Source organism: Petromyzon marinus, chromosome 8 (genome assembly GCF_048934315.1).
Source record: "Petromyzon marinus isolate PM22_M1 ecotype Great Lakes invasive population chromosome 8, UKy_Petmar_22M1.pri1.0, whole genome shotgun sequence".
NCBI classification, from domain to species: domain Eukaryota; kingdom Metazoa; phylum Chordata; class Hyperoartia; order Petromyzontiformes; family Petromyzontidae; genus Petromyzon; species Petromyzon marinus.
Window position 1 is genome coordinate 21242405 of NC_133674.1, and position 25862 is coordinate 21268266.

Consider the following 25862-nt stretch of genomic DNA (forward strand, 5'->3'; position numbering starts at 1 on the left):
AGGATCTTGTGTGCAGTGCATGGGGGTGTGTGTAGTCAGAACCATCTGCCAGTCATCTCGGTCAATGAATCCGTAGCACCTCGGCCTGTCCGATGACCTACCAGTCGGTAAGCCTTCCAAACTTCATGTGACCTCACACACACCGTGGTGGGCAACACAGAGCAGTGCAGCAAAATAAATTGTACTGTACTTTCTATGCTCCCACGTCTATGCCCCCTGCCTGTATCAACCCATACTGGCCAGGATAGCTGAATATACAGTAAAACAGCCTCCCCACAACCGGCACGGCATAGGGTGCCGGTCATCCAGCAGTGGATTGATATAAACTGTGCCAAACACGCACATTGCATCATGTCATAGCGTCAGATAGAAAGAAATGTGGCGTGGTGCGGTGTGGTGCGGGCAGGCACGGTGGAGGAGGACCGCGGTGATGACCTCCTGCTCAAGCACCGGCATGACTTCTGGTGGTTCCCACACATGTGGAGCCACATGCAGCCGCACCTCTTCCACAACGAGAGCGCCCTCGCCGAGCAGATGATGCTCAACCGACAGTTCGCCATCGTGAGTGAGCGGCCAGCGATGCCGTTCAATTCATCCAAGGCTTCATCTCTCACCAAATAATCGTTTTGGGTGGCTGGTTTAGATGGAGTAGGTAGGCAGCGTTGTTAGTAGCCACAGCCATACCAAGAGGTATGGTGGATGTGGTGCACCAGTTACAGGAATATTTTCTGGTTTGCTGATCTGTACAGACCCAGTTAAATTAAGCCCCATTGATGTCTTGATACAGTTACTGTGGACTATTGGTAGTTAGATTATCCAAGCTTGTGAGAAGAAAATAGAAACTACACCAGTTTCCTTCCACATGCAAAGACACTCTTTAAAAATCAACATCGCAACGCAGGACTCACCTGCAAAGGATAAATACATTTCTGGAGAAATAAATAACATAATTATCATTATTTATATTTAACACATGGATAACTCTGTTTGTATGCGTGGGCCTGTGAAATTACGTTTCAGTAACTTTTTGTTTGGATGCTGCCACGGTGTGATAATTGGCAGCACACTGGACTTGCAATCCAGAGGTTGCCAGGTAAATTCGATCTCCCGGTTTGGCATTTTTTTTAAATGCGTCAAATTTCTTAAATCATCTTCGCAGCTATCCACCCAGCAGTATATGCTGGTACAGGATTCCCTCGCTTTATGTGGCGCAGATGCCTTCCAAAAAAAGAATGCACAACGCAAAACCGTGCAGCATGGACTGCATAGTCACACAACCCACAATGCACCACATGAGGAGACAGCTGCCTGTTGAGTTAGCCATTCAGTAAACAATATTTCCCCACGTCTGACCATATAGCTGCATCTAAGTGAATTCAAACCGCACAAAGCGATTTTTTGGTAGAAATAGGTTAGCCGCATATGTGCGAAATCTCACAAACTGAACCCCTCATAAAGCGAGCTAATACCTGTACACCAAAGATAGTCGATCAGCAGGTCACGTGTAGTGGAGTAAAGTGTGGTTACTTCCACCTCTTTCAACATGGCTGCTCAGTCTGGAAAGTAGACCAAAAATACCCTTTAGAGGGCCTCTGTAGAGCTCCGGTTGGAAGAGGTGCCTTCCACCAGCAGTGACATGAGCAAGCAGTTGCAGGACCGTACCTTTACCTGTTAACAGTGGCAGTGACATCGTGTTCCAGTGACATTGCGAGTGCCAGCGACAATGTGCGCCAGTGACATTACACTCGGCGGCAGCCAAAAGGGACCATTAAACCTGGACTTTCATTTAATCTCGCTTGGGTTTTATAGGCCGTTAGGGTTGCACTGAAAGCCAGCTGAGTCCACCCGCTCAAATCCTTTATTTATGTGGATGGATCCGCTGGGAGGTGACATCTCAACTGATTTGCCAGGATACACCAAAGTGCAGTTGCGGTAAACCCAAGATCATTCACATCCACTGCCGTTCATCAGAATCAGCTAAGTCGTTTCGTAGGAGTGGAAATTAGAGAGGTTTCGTTTTAGAATGAAATTTAAACTGACTGTTTTTCCAGTGGATGCTCGAGTAAAGTGCCAGCTCAGAATTGAAGGTGATGAGTTGATACAGCCACTTGCCCTTGTGGTATGTTATATGTGTGTTTGTAATAGTGTGTGTGTTGATTATTTATGCTCTCGTATGGGTGTATTTTTTCTTGTTCATAACTGGTGTTGGTAACCCACCCCTTCGTGTACCATGCCGGCATTCATAGGTACTCATTAACAGCACTTAACAGTGGTGAGTGTAATCAGAACCAGTCCCGGGCCTCCCCGAGATCGACTCAGCTTCAAATGCATGTCCGGTGCTGATTTTAAACATCAGTACTGGATAGACAAATTCAGCCAATCATGGTCCTTGCCACACCACTCCTTTGTGCACTCTGCCAGCCTTAATAGGTGCTCGCTTAACAGTGCTTGCCCCAATGATCTGTCAAATACTATACGGGGGATATTTGTGCATGCACGTACCATAACCTAGGAGCACGGCATCCCGACAGACATGGGCTACGCGGTGTCGCCGCACCACTCGGGGGTCTACCCGGCGCACGAGCCGCTGTACGCCGCGTGGCGCCACGTGTGGGCCGTGCGGGTCACCAGCACTGAGGAGTACCCGCACCTCAAGCCTGCACGCAAGCGCCGTGGATTCATCCACAACCACATCATGGTAACCTCGCATGCGCACAGCCCACAATCGACATCCAACAAACCAACAGACCAACCAACCATCAGCTACTGGACAATGATTGGCAACCACTTACTGCCAGCGACTCTTGAACACCAATAACTAACCACCACTAGCAGTCGCTGCCACCTACCACCAGTAACCACCAGCTGCCACCAGCTGTCACCTATCATTCACTAGCAACCACCAAAAACTGAAGACAATCAGAAACCGGTGACTGCTAACAGCTAACTTCCACTAGCAGCTGCCTTCTACCAGCAAATACCTACTCCTAGTTACTAGCTACAACTAGCAACTGGTTCCCACGAAAACCTGACTACCATCAACAGCAATTTACCACCAATAATTGCTTTCTCCCAGCGAGGGCCAACCACTTACCCCCAGCCACCCCGGTGTGGGAAGCACCCCACTCCCATTGGGAGCGTGAGTGTCTCTGCCTGTAGAAATAACGGGCTCTAGAAGCCGCTGCGGTTACATTTAAGATGTAACGAGCGGCATAATCACATCGCGGCACCCGCTAATCGCAGGGCAAATGCGTGGGAGCTGTAGAAGGGGAGCCCTACTGCAGATCAAATCTGGCCATCTGCTACTGCCACAGAAGGGGGCAGATCCTCGCGAGTCAGAGCGCTGGCAGGCAGGTCACGTACAGCCAAGAATCATCATCATCACCACCACCATCATCATCGCGGCTCATCCCCCCCACAGGCCACTTCTCTAATGATAATACACCTCGTTTAACTTCCCTTCACGTGCCTTCTTTCCCCTTCCTATGTTCTTTTGGTCACAATTTCTATCGCTCTAATCAGATTTTTTTTGCAAAAAATAAATGCCACTTATTCAACGAACAACTGTTTACAAGCTTTATAGAATATAGGAAATAAAAGCAACCATTGCATAACATATTCTCATCATGATAAAGGACAAAATATATTAACTGTAATCATCAGCCACGCTCTTTCCCCTGGTGTATTGTCACCATCCCTCATGTTCCAAAGATGCAACTTTCCACTTCACAGCTACACATGAGGTGATCTCACCCTTCCATTTCTGCCGCGGTCATCCTCTCGGGCGTACTTTCCTCCTTGGGCTGCCACTTCATCACCAGCCTCGACCCTATTGGTCATCATCCCTTCTCGGGATGTGGCTTACCAAAACGGTTCACCTCTTCTTAGCACTCTGCATGACGTCTTTAATTTGCATGTGTTCTCGAACAAAATGGTTCTATTTTTGTTTAGGTGGCAGTGAAATAGGAAAAGAGCAAGGACCTGCACGCGGCATATTCTACCCAATGGCAGAATAGCTCGAGTCCAGAGGCAGCTCCCCAAAAAGATGTATAAATCACGTTACACCAACTGCCAAGGGGCAGTGAGGGCAAAACAATTGCATTTTGGGAATGGGAAGTCACTCAACTTACATGGATGAAAATCGGGCCATTTTGATCCGAACAAGTTGAGTTTGGTGGAGCAGCTGCACAGTGGTAAATACACCCCATGTGCTAAACCTAGCCATCTGAGTTAGACTCCCGACCGTGGCTACCAGCAATGCCCTGAGTGATATCTGTACTTGTTCTGGGTCACCCCCGCTCTCCCCGATTACTATCCCACATCGACCAGCGTGGTGAAATATTGTGAAACAAAGGCCATTACCGACACGGTATAGGCAGCCATTCATTCTGCAGTCGAGTAGCAAAGGGCTATTAATTAGTCGAATCTTAAATATCCAGGGTAATTGGATAGTAGTGGGGGGTGTGTGGGCACTCCCCCATTCCTATGTTTGTTCCTGTTGATCGCTCCATGTCTCATCTTTGTGTTTCTGTCTCTGTCTGGAGGGCTGCTTTCTCACGTGAGCACAGGGTCCCAGTTAGGAATTAAATGGCTCTGCATGCATACACAGACTTAATCACACATGCACACTGCTAACTGTAGGCAACCTTGTACAGCATCTTGAGACACCATCGTATTCAGACATCCAGGTTGTACTATGTTCATCGGAGCAGAAAATGAGGAAAATTGCCTAAAACACTCGGCTGTGTTACAAGGTAGCTTCTGTGCCCACAGTGGCGAAGTGTTTTTGATGTTTGCAATACCAATCCCCCCCACCCCACCCCCGCATTTCTCCCTCCTGCTGTCCACTCTCTGGCCTCGCCACCGGCAGGTGCTGCCCCGACAGACTTGCGGTCTCTTCACGCACACCATCTTCTATAAGGAGTACCCGGGCGGACCGGGCGAGCTCGACCGCAGCATTCGCGGAGGGGAGCTGTTCCTCACTCTGCTGCTCAACCCTGTACGTGCACACAGAGGCTGTGCACTCCAGCTGTGTCAGCTTCCTTGGTCACACCACATCCAGTATACATTTCGTTATGGCTGTAACTCCTCGTCACGTGCTGAGCCCAATTCACCAGCAACCAAGAAAATCCTCAGTGAGAGATGAGAGCCCCGGATTGCATCGGCAAACTCCCACCTCCCCTCTCTGCCCTCCCCACCGCACGTCCTCCCAAAATCAAATCCTCCGCTTCAGCGATTCCATTGGGGGAGGGTTGTGCTGTTTTCCTTTCAATCCCCCTTCTCCCCTCGTCGCCCTCGTATTACAAGGGCTCTCATCTGGCAAGGCAGCTTTGTTTTTTTTATTCCGTTATGCCGTTTTTTTGTTCTTTAATTTATGTATTAATGTCCGCCCTTATCTCTTGTCTCAGCTACACCGGCGTCGATGCAATCTCTGCCGCACGAGCGACCGAGCGTGTTTTTGTTCTTTCCGCTCGCAAGTTGTTTTCGTAATTATCCTGCCACCTTTTGACATTTATATTTTAATTGAATTTTGCTTATGGCAAAAGAAGATGTTTGTTGTCCGTTGTTTTTATGTTTTGCTTTCAACTTTAAATGCAAATTTATAAAATTAAATTGCTAATGCCCTTCATCTAATGTTCATTTTGTACGGCTACTGAAGTTGCCTCTGCACCACCCCGCATCACATAAACGTCCTTGCTCCATGCACTGCCTTCATAATCTCCATACGCGTCAAAGGTCTGAGCCCCACCGGTTCTGCTGCAAGTGAACGGGGACCGAATTATCTGCGTGAAACTGTTTTCCCAGTCACTTCTTGAGCTCCACCATTGGACGATGACCAAGATGCCAGATTGGTTCACGCAGTGAAGGTCAATCATCAGCAGAGGTTCAGCCACTGTGCGTGTCGTGGGTGTTCGGGCACCCCCCACCCCAAAACGTTTAGATGGCTAAGAGAGACTCACAATCCTTTGGACAAACCTTGATTTGAAGCTTTCAGTAAAGTCACGTAGAAAATAATAATAGATCACGACGTTTCGATCGCTACACAAGCGGTCGCCCTCAGGTGGGAAAGAAAATAGCCTGCTGAAACAGGTCCTTATATATACAGAGCCGAGAGGGGGGTAGCCGAATCGGGCAAGAGGGTGGGGGCTTTTAAACAAATGTTTGTATATTTCAGCCTGCACACTTCATTCAGTAAGAGAGTTTGCACGATTTTTTGCCAACGGCAACCATCTACACATCAACCAAGACCTCACCGGCGACTCAAGTCTCGACCCCTCTACTGGGATCGCATTGTCACCATCCCAGATCTCACCCAGATCGTGAAGAATGCTGGGGAACAGAGTGGAACACTGCAGACATCCAGAATAAACATCTCGTTCGAAACACAAACATCGCACCTCCTGGCTCTGACATTCTTCATTCCTCTTCGACGACGACGCTGGTTGAGCCATCAACCGCATCAGAACATCAGCAGGTCAATGCATACATCTCCTTCATGAATGGAAAATTAAAGACAAGCCAGAGTAGTGCGATTGTTTTCATGCAACCCAAATATGTACCACGTAGTAAACCACTCTATGCTGCACTCCTTCAGCAGAGGAGGAATAGCAAAACTACACGAACTCTCTCCTGAAGTCCTCTTACTGTGGCTAGCAGACTTCAGCTTTGGCATTTATCTGCTGAACATATTTAATCATATGCAAAGAATAGAAGAATATTCATAAAGAAGAAATAGATACCGATTTTTCTGATGACCGAACCTTTAAAATACACCACACGAATGATTAGCCCATTACCGAGTTAGTTGGCAATAGTTGCATGGATTTATTATTAAGTATTCTACTGTAGAACTAGTCTTTTCCGTGATGAGGTGGGCAGGTGAACGACACAGATCCCATCCGTAATGTAACAAACCAAAATGCCCAAAATGTGGCTGCACGCGGCAATTCATGGGCCGGACCCACGCTCGGAGTCACTGGCGGCACAATGGCCAGCGCTGATTCACTGCCGCCCGGCTGCTCACGTGTGTGCGTGTGACTACAGGTGAGCATATTCATGACGCACCTGTCCAACTATGGTAATGACCGGCTGGGCCTCTACACCTTCGAGAGCCTGCTCAACTTCGTGCGTTGCTGGACGCACCTCCGGCTACAGACGCTGCCGCCCGTGCGTCTCGCCGAGAAGTACTTCCAGATCTTCCCCGAGGACCGTGAGCCCCTCTGGCAGGTATTACAATAACTGAGTTTATTTAGTCACACGTTTACCTCGTTCTAAGGTTTATCTGGCTCTCAGTAGCTACTATTAGGTAACTTTTCAAATGCCAACTTCAAAACCGGTAATCGCAAAAAATCTATTTCACATTTCATTTCCATCAGGACCAATGGTGTACGATGCAATCTCCAACTGTTATTATCCACGCTATCTATCCGGCCTTTCTGTTTATGAAGAATTAGTGCCTGAAACGTCACCTGTTGTATATATATATTTCCTTTTAAGGCCACAGTGTTATTGACGAACGTGTTGAGTTGTTTGTTAAATCTTGACTTAAAGCTTTCGTGACTGCAGGAATTCAAATTCTTTGGGTCTTTGGTAAAGTTACGTCGATTGGTTCAAAGAAAATAACAAAAACTACGACGTTCTGATCACAACAAAAGCGATCGTCATCATAATGATGTTTTCGTTATTTTTTTCTTTGAACCTATCTTAGTGACTTTACCGAAAGACCCAAAGAATATAAGTTGTTTGTTATTTGTGCCTGTGCATCATTTGCAATGCAGCGGCACCAAATAATTGGATGAATCTGGCAGGTGGGGTCACACGTGTGCTCACCCAACTCGTTCCCGCGAATGAGACATCGCCCCGGCAGCCATCGTCATTTTGATGCGTCGGCCAAAGCCAATGACGTGTTGATTAAAATAGACCCTCACGATCGTGAGAAATGCATTGAATTAGGCACATTAGGCATGTATTGATTCATCATTGCAGTGCCCTTGTAATGTCCTACCTTAGTATAGAACTATAGATAATGAAATTATTATCGATTCATAGTTTACAATTATTCTGTTTAAGTTTTTTTTCTTCTTTGGTTCTTTCGGTAAAGTCACGTAGAATGAGAATAAATTTATAAATTGATAAAATAAAATAACAATAATATTTTCACGACGTTTCGGCCACAACACAAGCGGCCTTCATCAGGTGAAGGGACGAGACTGTCTGGTAGGTCCTACCTATCAATTTATTATTTTATTCTCATTCTACGTGACTTTACCGAAAGAACCAAAGAAGATGAATCATTGCAGTCACGAAAGCTTTAAATCGAAATTTAAGTTTTTTTGTTTTCACCCAAACAAACCCGAAAAAAAATTCAAATATGAATTAAATATTATGAAAAAACTTTTCATCATTGATATCTACATTGTTTATGGTTTCAAGTAGATTTTTATTCATATTGTAGTAGATCTACGCATTGTTTTGTATTTTATCCAATCGCTGTATAAGTGCCATGCATGAGATTGAAAATCTTATCGGAACTTTCACAGATAAGCGCAATCCGTAATTATGCTAAACAATTCCTGGAAGCAGATATGGCAGAACTACTTTTGAGATCCCTTCAAGTGATTTCTGGTGCACAAAATTGGGGAGCAGAAATTTTCCACCCAATCTTCCACATAGAGAAATGTTTGTCTTACAACAGTCAAATATATATACAGGGTGGGCCATAAGTAACTACCTAGTTTTTTTGGCCATAACTTTTGAAAAATTAGATAAAAACACAAACTATAAATGATAGCAAATAATGTATTCATGTATAGATTCAATATAATTATGTACCTGCAATTTTGCTTGTTGACGAAGCTGCTAAGGTGAAAATGAGCTTCTTCTGACATTACATTTGTAATGAAGTATCGTCTTGGTCTGCAAGTTCAATGAAAGCACGCGGGTACTCTAGGAGACTTTAATGGTCGTTGGGTTGCAATTCTTGCACCAGCTGAATCTTATTTGGAAAAGGATGCAAGCAGTATTATTTGGGTATTTCGGTAAAGTCACGTAAATATGTTCAAAGAAAATAAAATTACAAAAAACTACGACGTTTCGATGACGACCTCTTGTGTTGCGATCGAAACGTGGTAGTTTTTTGTTATTTTGTTATTTTCTTTGAACCTATCTACGTGACTTTACCGAAAGACCCAAATAATATTAATTCCTGCAGTCACGAAAGCCCTGTACCAAGATTCGCTGCAGCGACCGTCGTGCGATCACCAATTGAGCGGAGCGTCTACTTGTCGAAGTTTCGGGGTTCTCATTGACAATCTCCCTTACTTGCTCAATAGAAGTCAGAGATTGACTGGTTTGAGGTCTGCCAACAAACGCTTTTCATCCACCGTTGTTCCTGATTCCAGAAATCTGGAAATCAACACCCGAATACGGTGCGGAGTTGGAGCCGTTCGGGTCTTAAAATATCTGCGATAGTCTCTCTGTATTGAAATAATTGCACGTATGTTTCTGAAATAAATTTCAACTATTCTTTTAGGCTGCTGAGGTGTATACCAGTTTATCATGAGCTTTATTTTTTGTTTAAATGTTTACAAAATTATTTAACACAAATACCGCTATTTCAAATCAGGTAGTTACTTATGGCCCACTGTATATTTTCCCAAATCTGAAAGTTATTTAAATTAAGTGCAGAACCAATTTTACCGCGATTGATTTTTTTGTGTAGTTATTGGTGACCGCCCTAAGATCATCAACTAATTACACTCGAGAGCCCGGTTTAATCACAACTGGCTGCTCAGAGTAGCATGGTTGGCTACAAACGGTGTGAAAGAAGTTCAACATACATGCATACATACAACCACCCAACATCGCACTGGTACCAGCTCAGCGCTGTGACCTCTGCGCCACTCGGCCACATCTAAAATTGAGTCTTACGCTCACGGTACAACCATCGAATCGTGCATGTAAGAATTGATTTACGATCTATGCAAATTTGAATGAAAATGATATGCAAATGTTACATTTAAGGCTAATGGAGTGACCCTGAATTGTGACAATTCATCATCAAATTGCGGTGGGGGGTGAATCGTTACACACCTAGCAGGGTGCACCACTCACACTACACACTTGACCCTTTGTTTCTCGGTTGTCACTTGTTGACCTGAGCCACCTTTTACAAAGGAAATTTGATGTCTCAATGGGTTCTCATCCACCTAGTAAAGTAAATTAAATGAGCTCGTGACTTGTTACCATGCCACATGTTCTATTGCATTTTGTGGTGGGGGGGGCATTTGTCATTTCCTATATCATGTTCCCTGCTGTGCGATGCACTTTCTACGTTCTTATCTCGTCATTCCATCTCCATGGCAGGCGTCCTCTTGGGCGAGTTCTTTCATTTGAACTGCGATTCCAATGTCAATATTCACCCTCGAGCCCACTTGCTTTCCTTAACAGTTAACGTGATGATTTATTTATTTATTTTGTATTTCAATCTGAGCCCGGTACACAGCACAAACCGTGATGCGAGGAGGTGGGGGGTACAGAAAATCCGCGGGCCTCAATCTCAAACACTGTGCATCTGGGTTTAAAGCAGGGGAGAGAGTGGGCTCGCCGCTCACGTGATGAATCTTAATTTTAATTTGTTCCCTGATCCATACGTTCATCTTTCTCTCCCTCAATGCAATTGCCTTTGTACATCTCTTCATCCTTTATTTCACACTTTTCAACTTTTATTTGTCAGTGTTCGTGTTTCTGATGCGTGTAATAGTAGGCACTGTGCACTGATTGACAACTCCCCTTTTCAGACAACGGTGTGATGGGGCTCATGATGAAAAACAATTGTTTTGACTAAAAAAACACTCCATCCTGCTCTTCTCCACCTCTCTGTTTCATAATTTTGGTCCATATTCTTGGTTCTTCCAGTAAAGTCACATAGAAGGGAAATAATAAAAATAAAACATAATATAATAAAATTATCACGACGTTTCGGCCACACCACAAGCAGCTGTCCTCAGGTGAAGAAACAGAGCTGTCGGAAAGACAGCGTCTTAATGAACACTGCTAAGCTTGGCAGCTTATTTTAAGCTGGGTGGGAGGAGGAGAGAGCCTTGACAAAGGAGTTTACATATCAACAGAGGAATTTAGCATATTGATGACAAATGCACATATGGGGTTAGCCACTCCTTTCGGAATGTGTAGGCGGTGGGTTGTCTCAATAATATGACTTTGAGACCCCCCCACCGCAAGGAGTGACTAACCCCATATGTGCATTTGTCATCAATATGCTAAAGTCCTCTGTTGATATGTAAACTCCTTTGTCAAGGCTCTCTCCTCCTCCCACCCAGCTTAAAATACGCTGCCAAGCTTAGCAGTGTTCATTAAGACGCTGTCTTTCCGACAGCTCTGTTTCTTCACCTGAGGACGGCTGCTTGCGTTGTGGCCGAAACGTCGTGATAATTTTATTATATTATGTTTTTTTTTCCCTTCTACGTGACTTTACCGAAAGAACCAAGAATATGAATCCCTGCAGTCACGAAAGCTTTATGTCGAAATTTAATTTTGGTCCACTTTCATTATTTGCCCTTGGGTATACATATTCCCCTGTGTTTTGGAGTTGTCTACCTCTGACATATATCTGCTATTGTTGAGCGAACTTGTTTCACATGACCTTTGTTTTGCTCATATTTTATTCTGAGACCAATTTTGCAGAATTTTTTTGTTACTTTTAAACATTTCCTGCCCTGCATTCCCATTGCACTTTATACTCACTATGTCGTCAGCAAATCTGATATTATTATACTGTTTTTTAGTCCGTTAATAATATAATTTGGTATATAACCCTTCGGTTCTTCTAATGTACAGCACTATGATTGTTATTATTTGTGTCATTTGTTTACATAGTCACTGAACATGCCTTGCAGAATCCGTGCGAAGACAAGCGACACAGGGATATCTGGTCAAGAGAGAAGACTTGCGATCGGCTTCCCACATTCCTCATCCTGGGCCCGCAAAAGACAGGTTGGCATTTCTTGAGATGCAGCGCTGATATGTACAAGGTGGTGGTACAGTGGCAACAGTTGTGTTGTACAGCAAGATGGACCTGGGTATGATTCCTGACTCGAACGCCTTTCTGTGTGTGGAGTTTGTAACTTTTCCCCTTGTTTTGCATGGGTTTCCTCCACGATCTAATAGCTAAAGACATGTCTGTTGGTGTTGGCCAAGCATCTCAATTCAGGACCCTCCTAAAAATAGTCTTCGGACTCAATGTGGCGTTTCTGCGTGATTAAAACATGGGGTCTCATGATTTTCCCCCCTCTCGTGATTCATGTCCAAGCTTAAGGCCTCCTGTTTTCCTCTGCCTATCGCTCACTGCACCTCTTTGGGAACGAAATAAATTAAACATTGCCACCAATTCTGCTCAGCGTCGTGAGATGCAGTCGCATTAATGCGTCACAAATCCAAATTGTGTTTGCAATTAACGGTCGTAATTTCATATGATTGTGATCATGCTCGTGGTATTTTTCTTGATGATGTTGTGAGTGTTGTTTGTGTAGATAACATTGTTGGTCATGTTGTTGATGGTTTTGGTCTTGTTGGATGCGGTTTTGTTGGCTCTCGGTGGTAACAGTGGCATTGTTATTGGAGTTGATGTTGATGATGGTGGTCTTGTGGAATGCTGTGGTGATGGTGACTGAACGTGCTAATTCCTGCCCCTCTCCCCCCTCCTGAACACACCCCGCGCAGGCACCACGGCGCTGCACTCGTTCCTGACGCTGCACCCGGCCGTCGCGCCCAGCCTGCCTAGTCCCACCACCTTTGAGGAGGTGCAGTTCTTCAACGGCAATAACTACCACCATGGCCTCGACTGGTGAGCTCATCCCACTCCCGACAGGGGTTCTCCCCTGCCTCGGCACGCTCGGGATTAAACACGAGGAACATATCTCCCCCCTGCCCTTCGCCCCTTCTCTTATACATCGAGCTGATGAAAGCGCTCAGTCTGAATAACAGATCAACTCTTATTCTTAGTTTTTTCGGTAAAGTCACGTTGAAGAGAAACAACAAAATAATAAAATATATATAAAACAAAAAAAATTTCTCACGACGTTTCGACCATAACTCAAACGGTCATCTTCAGGTGTGTTGGTTTGCATAAATTTATTTTTAAACGGCGCATTTACTTATTTATAAAAAAACGTTAGCGCCACGCGCAGCGATTTGGCAGTTTACCCAGGACTAGTCCATCTATATTTTGAAAAGAGGAGGGGGGAGACGAAATTTTTTATAATGTATGCTGTCTGAAAGCCACTGTAAGCGTGAACAATCACGCTTTCAGACAGCATACATTATAAAAAATTTCGTCTCCCCCCTCCTCTTTTCAAAATATAGATGGACTAGTCCTGGGTAAACTGCCAAATCGCTGCGCGTGGCGCTAACGTTTTTTTATAAATAAATAAATGCACCGTTTAAAAATAAATTTATGCAAACCAACACACCTGAAGATGACCGTTTGAGTTATGGTCGAAACGTCGTGAGATTTTTTTTAAATATATATTTTATTATTTTGTTGTTTCTCTTCAACGTGACTTTACCGAAAAAACTAAGAATATGAATTACTGCAGTCACGAAAGCTTTAAATCAAGATCAACTCTTCTTTATTCACTGTGCCCAACGCTGGCATTTCCAGTGCGCCCGTCGGCTTTGCCTTGGTTTAGATTTAAAGCTATCGTGACTGCAGGGATTCATCTTCTTGGTTCTTTCAGGAAAGTCACGTAGAATGGAAATAAAATAATAAAAATGAAACATAATAAAATAAAATTCGCACGACGTTTGTTCTGTTCCTTCAGGTGAAGGAACAGAACTGTCGGGACGACAGCGCTTCAATGAACACTGCTAAGCTTCGCAGCGTCTTTTAAGCTAGGTGGGAGGGTCAGAGCGCCTTGGCAAAGGAGTTTACATATCAACAGGAGAATTTAGCATTGAAATAGCTGTGTTAAAGTGTTGGATTAGCAGGGTGTGAAAGTCAGAAATTAGCATGTAACTGGGAGATTAGCATTATGTTAATGTGAGGGATTAGCATGTAACTGGTCACGGAAATGGCTATGTTTTGATTTAAAGCTTTCGTGACTGCAGTGATGCTATGTTAAAGTCAGAGTTTACATATCAACAGATGCATTAAGTATATTGACGCTAAAGGACTGCAACTACCCAACTATCATACAATAAACCAATGTGAAAAAACTAAGTATAAACTACATCAATATAATAAATGTACAAATTATATATTTTTCAATAAGTTGAGCTATTAACATAAAGTAACTGGGTATACACTACACTATATAATGAATACCATATAGTAAACTGATAAAAAAACTAAAATATAAACTACATCAATGTTATCAATAAACTCAATATACTCTCCAATCAGCTGAGCTACTAACAATAAGTCGTTATACATTACAATTCTATGTCGAAAAAGGGTGGCGTTTTTTTCTTTTCAACGTTAGCACCACGGAAAGCGACGAGCTTTGTTCAGAGGGACGAGTCCATCTATGCTCGGAATGGAGGAGGGGGGAGAAACAGCCACGATGCGCTGCTCTGTCCTGTGTTGCGTTACAACTATGTTATAAACTAGACTACTATACATTACAATGTTATACCTTCAATCTAAACTACATTGTATAATATCGTATACACAGCTCTAACATTATGCATTATATTGATGTCTCCAACTAAACTTTTTTCTACATTACACGACTATACACCATAATATACACTGCTATAGAAAAACCCACCCTTGAATTATACAATGCATTACTATACACTACCCTATACTTTAGATTGTAAAATATTATACTTGTAATATTACACTATGTATTATTCTACCAACCCTACTGTATACCACACTGCTGTATATTCACTATACAATTACGATACTATATATTGCCTTATGAATTATGTTAAACATTACACTGTTATACTATTTATTATTATACAACATGCTATAAACCATACCATTGACCGTCGTGTGAAAGGTAATAGGAGGCAATGCCAGCGAATGGACTGCGGTCTGAAAGTCACCGTAAAATACAATCAATTAAGAACCGAAATGTTTTATAACTTCTTTCCAATGGTTAATAAGCCAGAATCCATCTTCTCGGTTTAAATTGTCTCCGTGTTCATACTCTTTGGTTCTATTCGGTAAAGTAACGTAGGTAAAAAAATTAAACAACAAAAATCACGACGTTTCGGCCACAACACAAGTGGCCTTCATCAGGTGAAGGGACCAGACTGTCTAGAGGACAGCGCTGGAGTGAACACAGCCAAGCTCAGGCCGCAACCTTTAAGCTGTGTGAGAGGAAACAGAGCGCCTTGACAAAGGAATTAGCATAAAAATTAGCATTTAATTGGCGGACTTAGCATGATGAACGGTGTAGAGAGGGTGAACATGTGCAGGTCGGCGAGGGGGGGAGGGGAGGGGGGAGTTTACATATTGATGGTGTGAAAAGGGAATTTAAGCAGCTGCGAAAGTTTGGGATACCACTACTTGAAAAAATATACTGTACCATTGAAAATTAGTTTAATGTTTGGTTTGATTCAGAACATCTTTCCAATATGTTGCTTAATTTGAAACCATTCTCTCGGTTGAAATTGTGTCCGTGTTTGTAAATATGAATTGCCTCGTGAACAAATCTCTGATCAAAACCCGTGGGTTTGCAAAGAACCTTGGTATTGGAGAAAATTATATCGTGATCACCCACAGTGTTTTAACAGTGATCAGCTACGGCAGAATAATTCGTTCTGCCGTGTTTCAAATCTGATTTGTGCTCGCGAATTCGGTCAGAGACATGTCGTTTCGTCTCCCCGATATAGCAGTCACAAAAATGACCCTACTAATAGCCTAGCGATAAAAACTAACAAGATCATCACAAGTTCGACCTCCCTAATTGACCCAACTAAACGTCCCTCCCTAAAACCTTCTGCTGCAAGACCCTCTAGATTCTATGGTCTTCCCAAGATTCATAAAGAAGGCACCCCACTACGACCCATTGTATCCACCATCAACTCCCCTACCTATAGACTAGCCCGTTTTCTGTCAGATACCTTGCTGCCTTTCACTGGCAAGATCGCCTCAGCAGTACTTAACTCAGCCCAATTGGTCTCTATGGTCAAAGACGTTGTACTGTCCCCTGATGATATCCTTGTCAACTTCGATGTGGTCTCTTTGTTCAGAAAGGTCCCAGTACCTGATACCATTGAAATAAATGAAAATTTGGTCCAACATGGACTAGACCCCGATACACCTGCACTGGTTAAGCACTGCCCCAACAATACCTACTTTACTTGGAATGGCTCCTTCTACAAACAAAATGAGGGTACCCCCATGGGATCCCCCTTGCCACCAGTGAAAGCCAATATTTTCATGGAGAAATTTGAATCAGACGCCATCCAGACTTCCACCCTCAGACCTTCCCTGTAGAAGAGATATGTAGACGACACTTTCGTCATTTGGCCACATGGCCTCCCGGCTTTGAACCTTTTCCTAGACCACATTAATTCTAGACACCCCGCCATCAAATTCACCATGGAAGTGGAGAAAGATGGCAAGCTGCCATTCTTGGATGTTCTATTTGAGAGGAGACCTGATGGCTCATTGGGACATTCTGTCTACAGGAAACCCACCCACACAGATTCCTACTTGAATCCTGATTCCCACCACCACCCGACACAAAAGAATTATCTCATCAAAACGTTATACCACAGGGCTCATTGCATTTCGGACCAACACCACCTGACCAGTGAATTAAAACATGTACATCTGGCCCTATAAAGGAATGGATACTCTGACCGTACCATCCACCAAGCTGTTTCTCCCTCCATACAGAAACAACCACTTGATACTCTGATCAAAACCATCACACTACCAAATATAGCAGGCGTTACTAAAAAGATCTCCAAAAATCTAAACAAACACAAGATCCTGGTCCGGTTCAATACAGTACACCAAATCCGTGACCTGATCCCTTCCGTGAAGGATGTCATTCCTGACTTACAGTACCCCGGGGTTTACAAATTGAGTTGTACCTGCGGTGATTGCTATATCGCGGAGACGAAACGACATGTCTCTGACCGAATTCGCGAGCACAAATCAGATTTGAAACATGGCAAGACGAATTCTTCTGCCGTAGCTGATCACTGTTAAAACACTGTGGGTGATCACGATATAATTTTCTCCAATATCAAGGTTCTTTGCAAACCCACGGGTTTTGATCAGAGATTTGTTCACGAGGCAATTCAGATTTACAAACACAGACACAATTTCAACCGAGAGGATGGTTTCAAATTAAGCAACCATTGGAAAGATGTTCTGAATCAAACCAAACATTAAACTAATTTTCAATGGTACAGTATATTTTTTCAAGTAGTGGTATCCCAAACTTTCGCAGCTGCTTAAATTCCTTTTTCACACCATCAATATGTAAACTCCCCCCTCCCCTCCCCCCCTCGCCGACCTGCACATGTTCACCACCTCTACACCGTTCATCATGCTAAGTCCGCCAATTAAATGCTAATTTTTATGCTAATTCCTTTGTCAAGGCGCTCTGTTTCCTCTCACACAACTTAAAGGTCGCGGTCTGAGCTTGGCTGTGTTCACTCCAGCGCTGTCCTCTAGACAGTCTGGTCCCTTCACCTGATGAAGGCCACTTGTGTTTTTGCCGAAACGTCGTGATTTTTGTTGTTTTATTTTTTACCTACGTGACTTTACCGAATAGAACTAAAGAGTATGGATCCTTGCAGTCACGAAAGCTTTAAATCTAGAATTGTCTCTGCGTTACCATGAGAGATTCTTTCATGAGGCCATCCACATATACAAACACAATTTCAACCGAGAAGATGGATTCTGGCTTAGTAACCATTGACCAGACGTTATAAACCATTTCGGTTCTTAATTGATGGTATTTTACGGTGACTTTCAGACCGCAGTCCATTCGCTGGCACTTCCTCTTAATACCTTTCACATGACGGTCAATGGTATGGTTTATAGCATGTTGTATAATAATAAATAGTATAACAGTGTAATTTTTAACATAATTCATAAGGCAATATATAGTATCATAATTGTATAGTGAATATACAGCAGTGTGGTATACAGTAGGGTTGGTAGAATAATACATAGTGTAATATTACAAGTCTAATATTTTACAGTCTAAAGTATAGGGTAGTGTATAGTAAAGCATTGCATAATTCAAGGGTGGATTTGTCTAAGGCAGTGTATAGTACGGTGTGTAGTCGTGTAATGTAGAAAAAAGTTTAGTTGCAGACATATCAATATAATGCATAATGTTAGAGCTTACGTTGGGCTGTGTATACGATATTATACAATGTAGTTTAGATTGAAGGTATAACATTGCAATGTATAGTAGTCTAGTTTATAACATAGTTGTAACGCAACACAGGACAGAGGAGCGCATCGTGGCTGTTTCTCCCCCCTCCTCCGTTCCGAGCATAGATGGATTCATCCCTCTGAACAAAGCTCGTCGCTTTCCGTGGTGCTAACGTTGAAAAGAAAAAAAAACGCCACCCTTTTCTCGACATAGAATTGTAATGTATAACGACTTATTGTTAGTAGCTCAGCTGATTGGAGAGCATATTGAGTTTATTGATAACATTGATGTAGTTTATATTTTAGTTTTTATTTATCAGTTTACTATATGGTATTCATTATATAGTGTAGTGTATACCCAGTTACTTTATGTTAATAGCTCAACTTATTGAATAATATATTGAGTACATTTATTATATTGATGTAGTTTATACTTAGTTTTTTCACATCGGTTTATTGTATGATAGTTGGGTAGTTGCAGTCCTTTAGCGTCAATATACTAAATGCATCTGTTGATATGTAAACTTTGACTTTAACATAGCTCTTTCCGTGACCAGTTACATGCTAATCCCTCACATTAACATCATGCTAATCTCCCAGTTACATGCTAATTTCTGACTTTAGCACCCTGCTGATCCAACACTTTAACGCAGCTATTTCAATGCTAAATTATCCTGTTGATATGTAAACTCCTTTGTCAAGGCGCTCTGCTCCTCCCACCTAGCTTAAAAGACGCTGCGGAGCTTAGTAGCGTTCATTGAAGCGCTGTCGTCCCGACAGTTCTGTTCCTTCACCTGAAGAAGGCTACTTGTGTTGTGGCCGAAACGTCGTGAGAATTTTATTTTATTATGTTTTATTTTTATTTTTTTTATTTCCATTCTGCGTGACTTTACCGAAAAACCAGGAAGATTTGCCTTGGTTGTTTCGAGAGATGGGCGGTGGGATTCAGGTTTTGGAGATGTGTAAATGTGTGTGTTCACTTTATGCCCATAAAGTTGGCTCCTGCCAGTATTGGATAGATATTACATCCAGGTTGTCCTTACCCCCTGAATTGATTGATGTTTTGAGGGGAGGGTGGACACTCTTCCTACACACCACCCCTACACACAATCAGCCAGCCAGCCTGCACGGCATGCACGCACCTACCTATGTGTACATTCGTAGAGCCTGTGACCAATTCACCCACAATGCATCCGATCTTGCCCGATCACGGACGCTAAACTGGATTAAGCCTGGATAGTGTTTGGACGAGCGGCCACTGCATAAAGCAGGTGTAGTAGGCTGCTGCGGGAGCTGTGTTGCAGGCAGGGAAACATTCCAGCTGTTGTACTGTGCTTCTGCACCCCTGTCCACCAACCCACATCCACCAGCGTGGGGATGGATTGTCAGCTCGTCCTCACGACCTGCATAGCATGGAGAGGCCTTAATCCAGAAGTGGATGGAACATGTATGTCTTCTTAGCTTTATGAAGTGCTATCTCCATAATATTATCCACTCTACCCTTTTGACTACTCTGTGCACTGTGAGGAAAGACCAATTGCCAGAAGCATCGCTCATTATATACGTTTTCTATTTTAGGCCTCTGTGTTGTTGACAAATGTGTTGAGTGTTATTTAGCTATAATGAGGCTCTGCTCGGAGGAATTCACACCATAGATGACCATTTTTCCAATGCCACAAGAGCAGCGGGCCACCTTCTCACCCTAAAATCACTACCAGTTGCGCCTGGTCAGAGGATTTACATTTGACGCCATTACTTCCTCCAATATCAAACGAATTCAGGGTGCTGCCCTGTGCTGGAATGTGGCCTCCCAAGGGTTTTCTCTGGGATTGCTCCTGTGTGAAGCAAAACATTCCAGTGTAGCAGGACCCTCCTGAAAATGGGTCTTGAGACTCAGTTGGGATTTGCAGGACACAAAGCATTATCATCAAAATAAGAATGATTATTCTAGTGGCTTTGTGTTGTTGGTTTAGGCCTTGTTGCAAGGAATGAATGAAGCCCCCTCTCCAATGTAGTATCTACCCTATGAGTAGCCCTGCCCCATGGAACTCCTCCGGCCCGTGCCACCCCAGTGCAGTTGATAGCTACGCCGCTGAAATATTCCTCCTCCGCTGTCCTTAGGTATATGGCTCACTTTCCAGCCATGGCAAATGCCAGCACGGTGCAGCTGTTCGACAAGAGCGCCAACTACTTTGACTCGGAGGCCGCCCCTCGACGCGCTCACGCCCTGCTGCCCGGCGCTCGTCTCATCGCCATCGTGATCAACCCGGCCGAGCGGGCCTACTCCTGGTTCCAGGTGGGAGCGGTTGGACCCGTGTGCATAGCAGCTTGCGTTTTCACACCCCCAATCAGAGGCAGGATTTGATCAGTTCTCGAATGGCATATGCGTGGCAGTTTCATCCCCCCCTCCCACCTGATATGAAATGTATTGGTCCGGAGTGACAGGTTACTATTTCACCTTCCACAAACCCCGACTTGGGATTTTATCAGTCTAGACTGATATGTCCATGTTTGAGTGTGGAGCAAAGTGATGTGCGAGAACTGTCATCACGTGGTGATCCAGCTCTCACTACGTGGGCTCAAGAAATACAGCATTCTGATTTGTCGTCAGTAAGTTGTAGGCAATCAAATGGAAGAAAATAATTAGATCATCCTGGAGCTATGCAAGTACGTACAACATCTTAAGACCAATTCATCATCCTTTTTTATCAATCCACTGCTGGTAGAAGACATCTCCAAGCTATTACAGGCTGCACCTCAATTGGAGTAAATAGGCAATAAATGTGACCATACTTTACCATGCTGGTCATTGCTGGATAAAGATACCCACAGCTCACACTTGAGACCACCTAGGAGATGATTTGGTAAAAGAATGTGTGATCTATCAGAGGGAAGAAAGACCAACGAGGAGATGTTTTGACCAAACACTCTTTCTACTAATTCTATGGGTCTTTCGGTAAAGCCACGTAGATAGAAAGAAAAAAACAAATAATAATAACAATATCACGATGTTTCGATCGCAACACAAGCAATCGTCATCAGGTGAAAAATATAGCGGCGGACATGCTGAGAATATATGCTAATCTCTCACAATACAATGGCCACCCCCACAGCTTCGTTTGTCAAGATTTCTCCGATCTTACATTTACATGCAAATTTAATCTCTTGCCCCGCCCACTAACCCTTGGGCTACACCCATCTCAAATCGTTATAACTCCCTGCCTGAGCAGCGCTCACACCATATATTCTCAGCAGCTCCCCCGCTATATTTTTTACTTCATGACAATTGCTTGTGTTGTGATCGAAACGTCGTGATATTGTTATTATTTGTTATTATTTTTATTATTTGTTCTATCCACGTGGCTTTACCGAAAGACCCAAAGAATATGAGTTCCTGCAGTCACGAAAGCTTTTTAGTCAACTCATTCTACTTTTTCAAGATCTGTTTGCGAGCACCTATTAAGCCTGGTATGACTAACACTTCTACTTAAACCGGGAAATGTCCCACTGTGTGTTATTGGCCGGCACAATCCTTGGCACCAGCAAAACAGGCTGTCAGTAAGAGCGACGGTCATCGCCGATGCGTGAACATGGCGCACGTGAAGAGCTGATCTCTAAGAGCCGACGCATCGATCTGGCCTGAAGAGAATCGCCTCTTCCCTAAAATCCCCAATGGTCTGCGGTGACCCGAGGAGCCCCCATTGAGGCATGTGCACCACGTCGGCCTCGAGGACATAGCCCCCGTTGAGTACGTCTCCGTGCCGTCTCTACGCCTGGACCTCTGTACCGCGCGAGACAAGCCGGTCTTTTACTTCACAACGCGGTGTGGATTCATCTGGGGCGGTAGGATGGCGGCGCAGGGATAACAGTTGTGCATCTCGCGGCAAGTGAGCTGGGTTCGATACCTGACCCGGGCACATTTCTGTGAGATGTTTGTAAGTTCTCCCCCCTGGTCTGCATGAGTTTCCTCTAGCTTCTCCAGTTTCCTGCCGTCATTAAAAACATACAATCTAATTGTTGTTGGCTTTCTAGGGTAAATAAGTATTAGGTAGCATCTAAATATGACTGCATCTCAACATGCAGTACGTAGAGAGAGGGGCGGTCAATCATAGGTAAAGGAAATACATTAATTGAGTCTGGACTTGATCAAGGGCAGGGAGTCGACAGCATGGGTGGCTGGGGTAAAGGAGTTCCAAACTACGGGGGCAGTAGTGGAGAACTAGCAACTTCCCACTGAGCTTGGCTGGGGTCTTCAACACAAAGCCTTGGTTGTTGGTGTAGAGAGTGCGTAGAGGAGAGTAGAGTGAGATGAGAGGAGTAGAGGTGGGAGAGTGCATTGAGGGGACGAGCGATGGCGATGTTGTCGCCATCCCTTCGAGAGACTCGGTCGCCATTTCAGCCGTCGTGTGTGGTTTTCCTCATGCGTCTGTCATAGTGCTCGCAGGGCACCAGTGCCCTGTGTTTTGAAACAACATTTATTGACTTGGGGAAGCAGACAATTGTCAGACGCACTCTCTGTCTTGAAAAAGAGACGCCGTTCCCAGCAGGTTGCACGTCGCTATAAAGAAGTACTTTTTGTTAATTAAAATTAAATTATCTTGCCAATTCCATAGATGACCTCTTTTTCTTACAAAAGGTGTCTGTGAGGTCCTTCAATATAAAGCCCATGCTTTGTTGAGAAGGAGTTAAATTCACCACGCAATCAAAGGCAATCATTGCCAATTAGTGATAATTAAGTACTGTGTGCCGTGGGGATATCTCAGCCCATTGAAGGGTACATTGAATCGTTAATCTAAGGGTGACATTTCTTGACAGGGCCTGTTGTTCTGACGATTGTTGGAACACCATTTCCACATGTCCCGGGCTGTGTGAAAGCGAGAACAATGTCGGCGTTTGTGCGAGCTGCCTCCCCTCCCACCACTCCTTCCTCGCCGCCCAACTTTAGCACAGATCAATGGATCACCAAATGCTGTTGATGCGCCCACACCTCGCCATCTCTTCCATCACCCTGCCAGATCTCACAGTCGTTGGTCTCAGAGCATCATCACGACCATCGTCTGTCTTTAGTTCTTCCCCTCAGTCGCCGGCCTCACTGTGCCTCGTCCGCGTTGTTTTTCCAACCTTGGAAGGGGTGGCATAGCCAGATGCTGTGCCCCCATAAAACGGCCTTCATGGGCCACCCTCGACACTTGACACTCCGAGACTTCATTCAAAGCGTTCCCCTGAACCTTCTTGGATGCCGGGCAGCTCTGGTCTGTACTGTTTGTGACGTCTGCAATGTCGAGGGCATGATGAACCGTGGCACCGCGCTCATCGCGCCGGCGATCAAGCCAAGCCTCTCCTTGCTCTCTTCATTCCCCGCGCTCTCTCCTCCCAGTGGTGGACTTTTCTTCAGTGCTTCATTCGGCACACATTCTGTTAAACATAAAACGTTCCCTCCCGACCTCCTGTGCACCTCAACTCCAGTTATCATCTGCTCTTGTTCAGTGTCTTGAAATGCAGCAGCTGCGCGTCGACAATTTATAAATCTGTGACTGAAGTGCATGTGTGCAAGCGAGTTAAAATCCTAGTTGTTGATTGAGTCAGCCCCGTCATCCATCTGCGGCCGATTAAAATGAGTACCACTTTGTGGGGAGCTCGACAGTGGTTGGCCTAAGTGGACAGATTCACCTGGTCATGGCAATGTAAAATTTCTTCCATAGCAACGTGGACTATAAACAGGAGTTGAACACCACCGCACTAATGTTTGAACATTAATAATCTCTGAAACGTTTAAAACTTTTGTTAACTTTAGAACAAATGTGTATAAGCCGTTAATTATTAAGAAATTTTAACACAGCTACGCGATGCGTTTGTCGTGCGGCGGCGATCAAAAGGACTCGGTGACGTCCAGAGTCCCTCCCCTGGCATATGCCGGGCGTCGTCTCGCTCTGTCACCCCCTCCCTGTCTCCCTCCCCAGCGCCGCCACCCACCACTCCCTTCGCTTGGGGAGGAGTTGGGAGGGGTGCGAGCAGTGCAATTATCAGCAGTTTTCTCGCCTGCATCAGCTGAACCCAAAAAAACGGAGAGATAATTGGCTCCGGGGCTTTGTCAGCTGCTAACTCCACTAATTATCGCACTAAGAGGGCGCGAAATTGCCAGAGGGAAATGTAAACAGGGCACAGTGGGTGAATAGGTGCGCTTCTTTAGCATCCTCCTCGGCTGCCGCGTCCATCTCTGTCAAACTTTGGAAAACTGGCATCTGATGAAGGCTTCCCTGATGCTGTGCGCATTGTGGTGGCCATATGACCACACTTCACCACACGAGTCAGTGTGGGCTGGAGAAGTATAGGCCGAAGCTTGGATAGGTTCAGGTATCACCGGCCAACGATGTTGGCTGTGGTTGGCAATCTTTTCTCAAGCCACGGGGTTTATATCGTCAGTGCACACACCACTGTGCTCGCATTTCACCGAACTCAAACTTATTCGATTCATATTTTACTGCGCTGGTCAGTGCGGGTTGGAGAAGGTGGGTAGCAAAGACCTGAGGGCATCGAAGTACAGTACAATAAAATAGTGTTGCCCATAACGTAGCTCCGCAGCAACCTCTAACATACACATTATTTGGTGACACAGCTACTGTTAATTGGTAGTGGTGTCAGAAGCACAATTAACAACAAAAATCAACACATGCGTCAATAATGCTTCCTGAAAATAAATGATATAAAAAATATATACTATATTCGACGTTTTGGGATATGTCCCTTCTTCATGGCATGAAAATCATTCATTTGCGTGCTAGAAAAAAATGTCCATTACTCGACACGTCGCCTGTTATATATTTGCTATATATTTGTTCCTCCTTACACCGTTATAAGCGTGGTGGTCGATCACCCAAACTCAACGAATCCATGTTTGGACAGAACCTCTGAGCTTCCGATATCCGATGAGATCTGTGGACGCCACTTATCGTTTTTCCCGATGCCGACATGCAATATCCTTCTCTTGTGAATGACGTCTACTGTGAAGCAGATGGTGCTTCGTGATTTTAAAATTGTTACGCCTGCAGTGATAATCAGGCAGCCAGTGGATGCTGTCAACCTCTGTTATGAGCAGAAAATGCGCTACAGCGAGGTGATATCACCGGCCGCACGGAGCCTCTCATCATCTAGCAGTGGATTGACGAGAGGCCTGTAACATCGGTACCTCCCGTACGGATATGAAACGTCGGCCCAGCGTTGAGCCACCGTTGGTCCAACGGGTCCAACCACATACCCATCGTTAGCGCAACATTGCATGTTTACTGGGCAGATAATATCGAGTCCAAACACCGTCCAGATAAAAACTGTAACACGCGTCCGTATGCTTCTGTTCTACCAAACGTAGCGACGACGAAACAAGAGCTCCACCACACACGCGGAAAATTGACGTTAAGTCTGCTGTGCATGGTCACACAAAGGCACGCGCACGCACATGCGAGCGCGCGCGCAAACGCATCCCGACAGC

The 25862-nt window shown here is 44.5% G+C and overlaps 1 protein-coding gene across 2 annotated transcripts in view; it reads left to right on the forward strand.

Moving 5' to 3' along the window:
- The window catches only part of LOC116940373 (bifunctional heparan sulfate N-deacetylase/N-sulfotransferase 2-like), a 204927-nt gene that overhangs the window by 166861 nt on the left and 12204 nt on the right, over positions 1-25862 (forward strand). For both annotated transcript variants that reach the window (XM_032950151.2, XM_032950150.2), the window contains exons 8-14: positions 407-561; positions 2513-2698; positions 4871-4999; positions 7045-7227; positions 11916-12012; positions 12739-12862; positions 20498-20672. In XM_032950151.2, the coding sequence (XP_032806042.1) occupies positions 407-561; positions 2513-2698; positions 4871-4999; positions 7045-7227; positions 11916-12012; positions 12739-12862; positions 20498-20672 (1049 nt within the window). The remainder of the gene's footprint in view (positions 1-406; positions 562-2512; positions 2699-4870; positions 5000-7044; positions 7228-11915; positions 12013-12738; positions 12863-20497; positions 20673-25862) is intronic.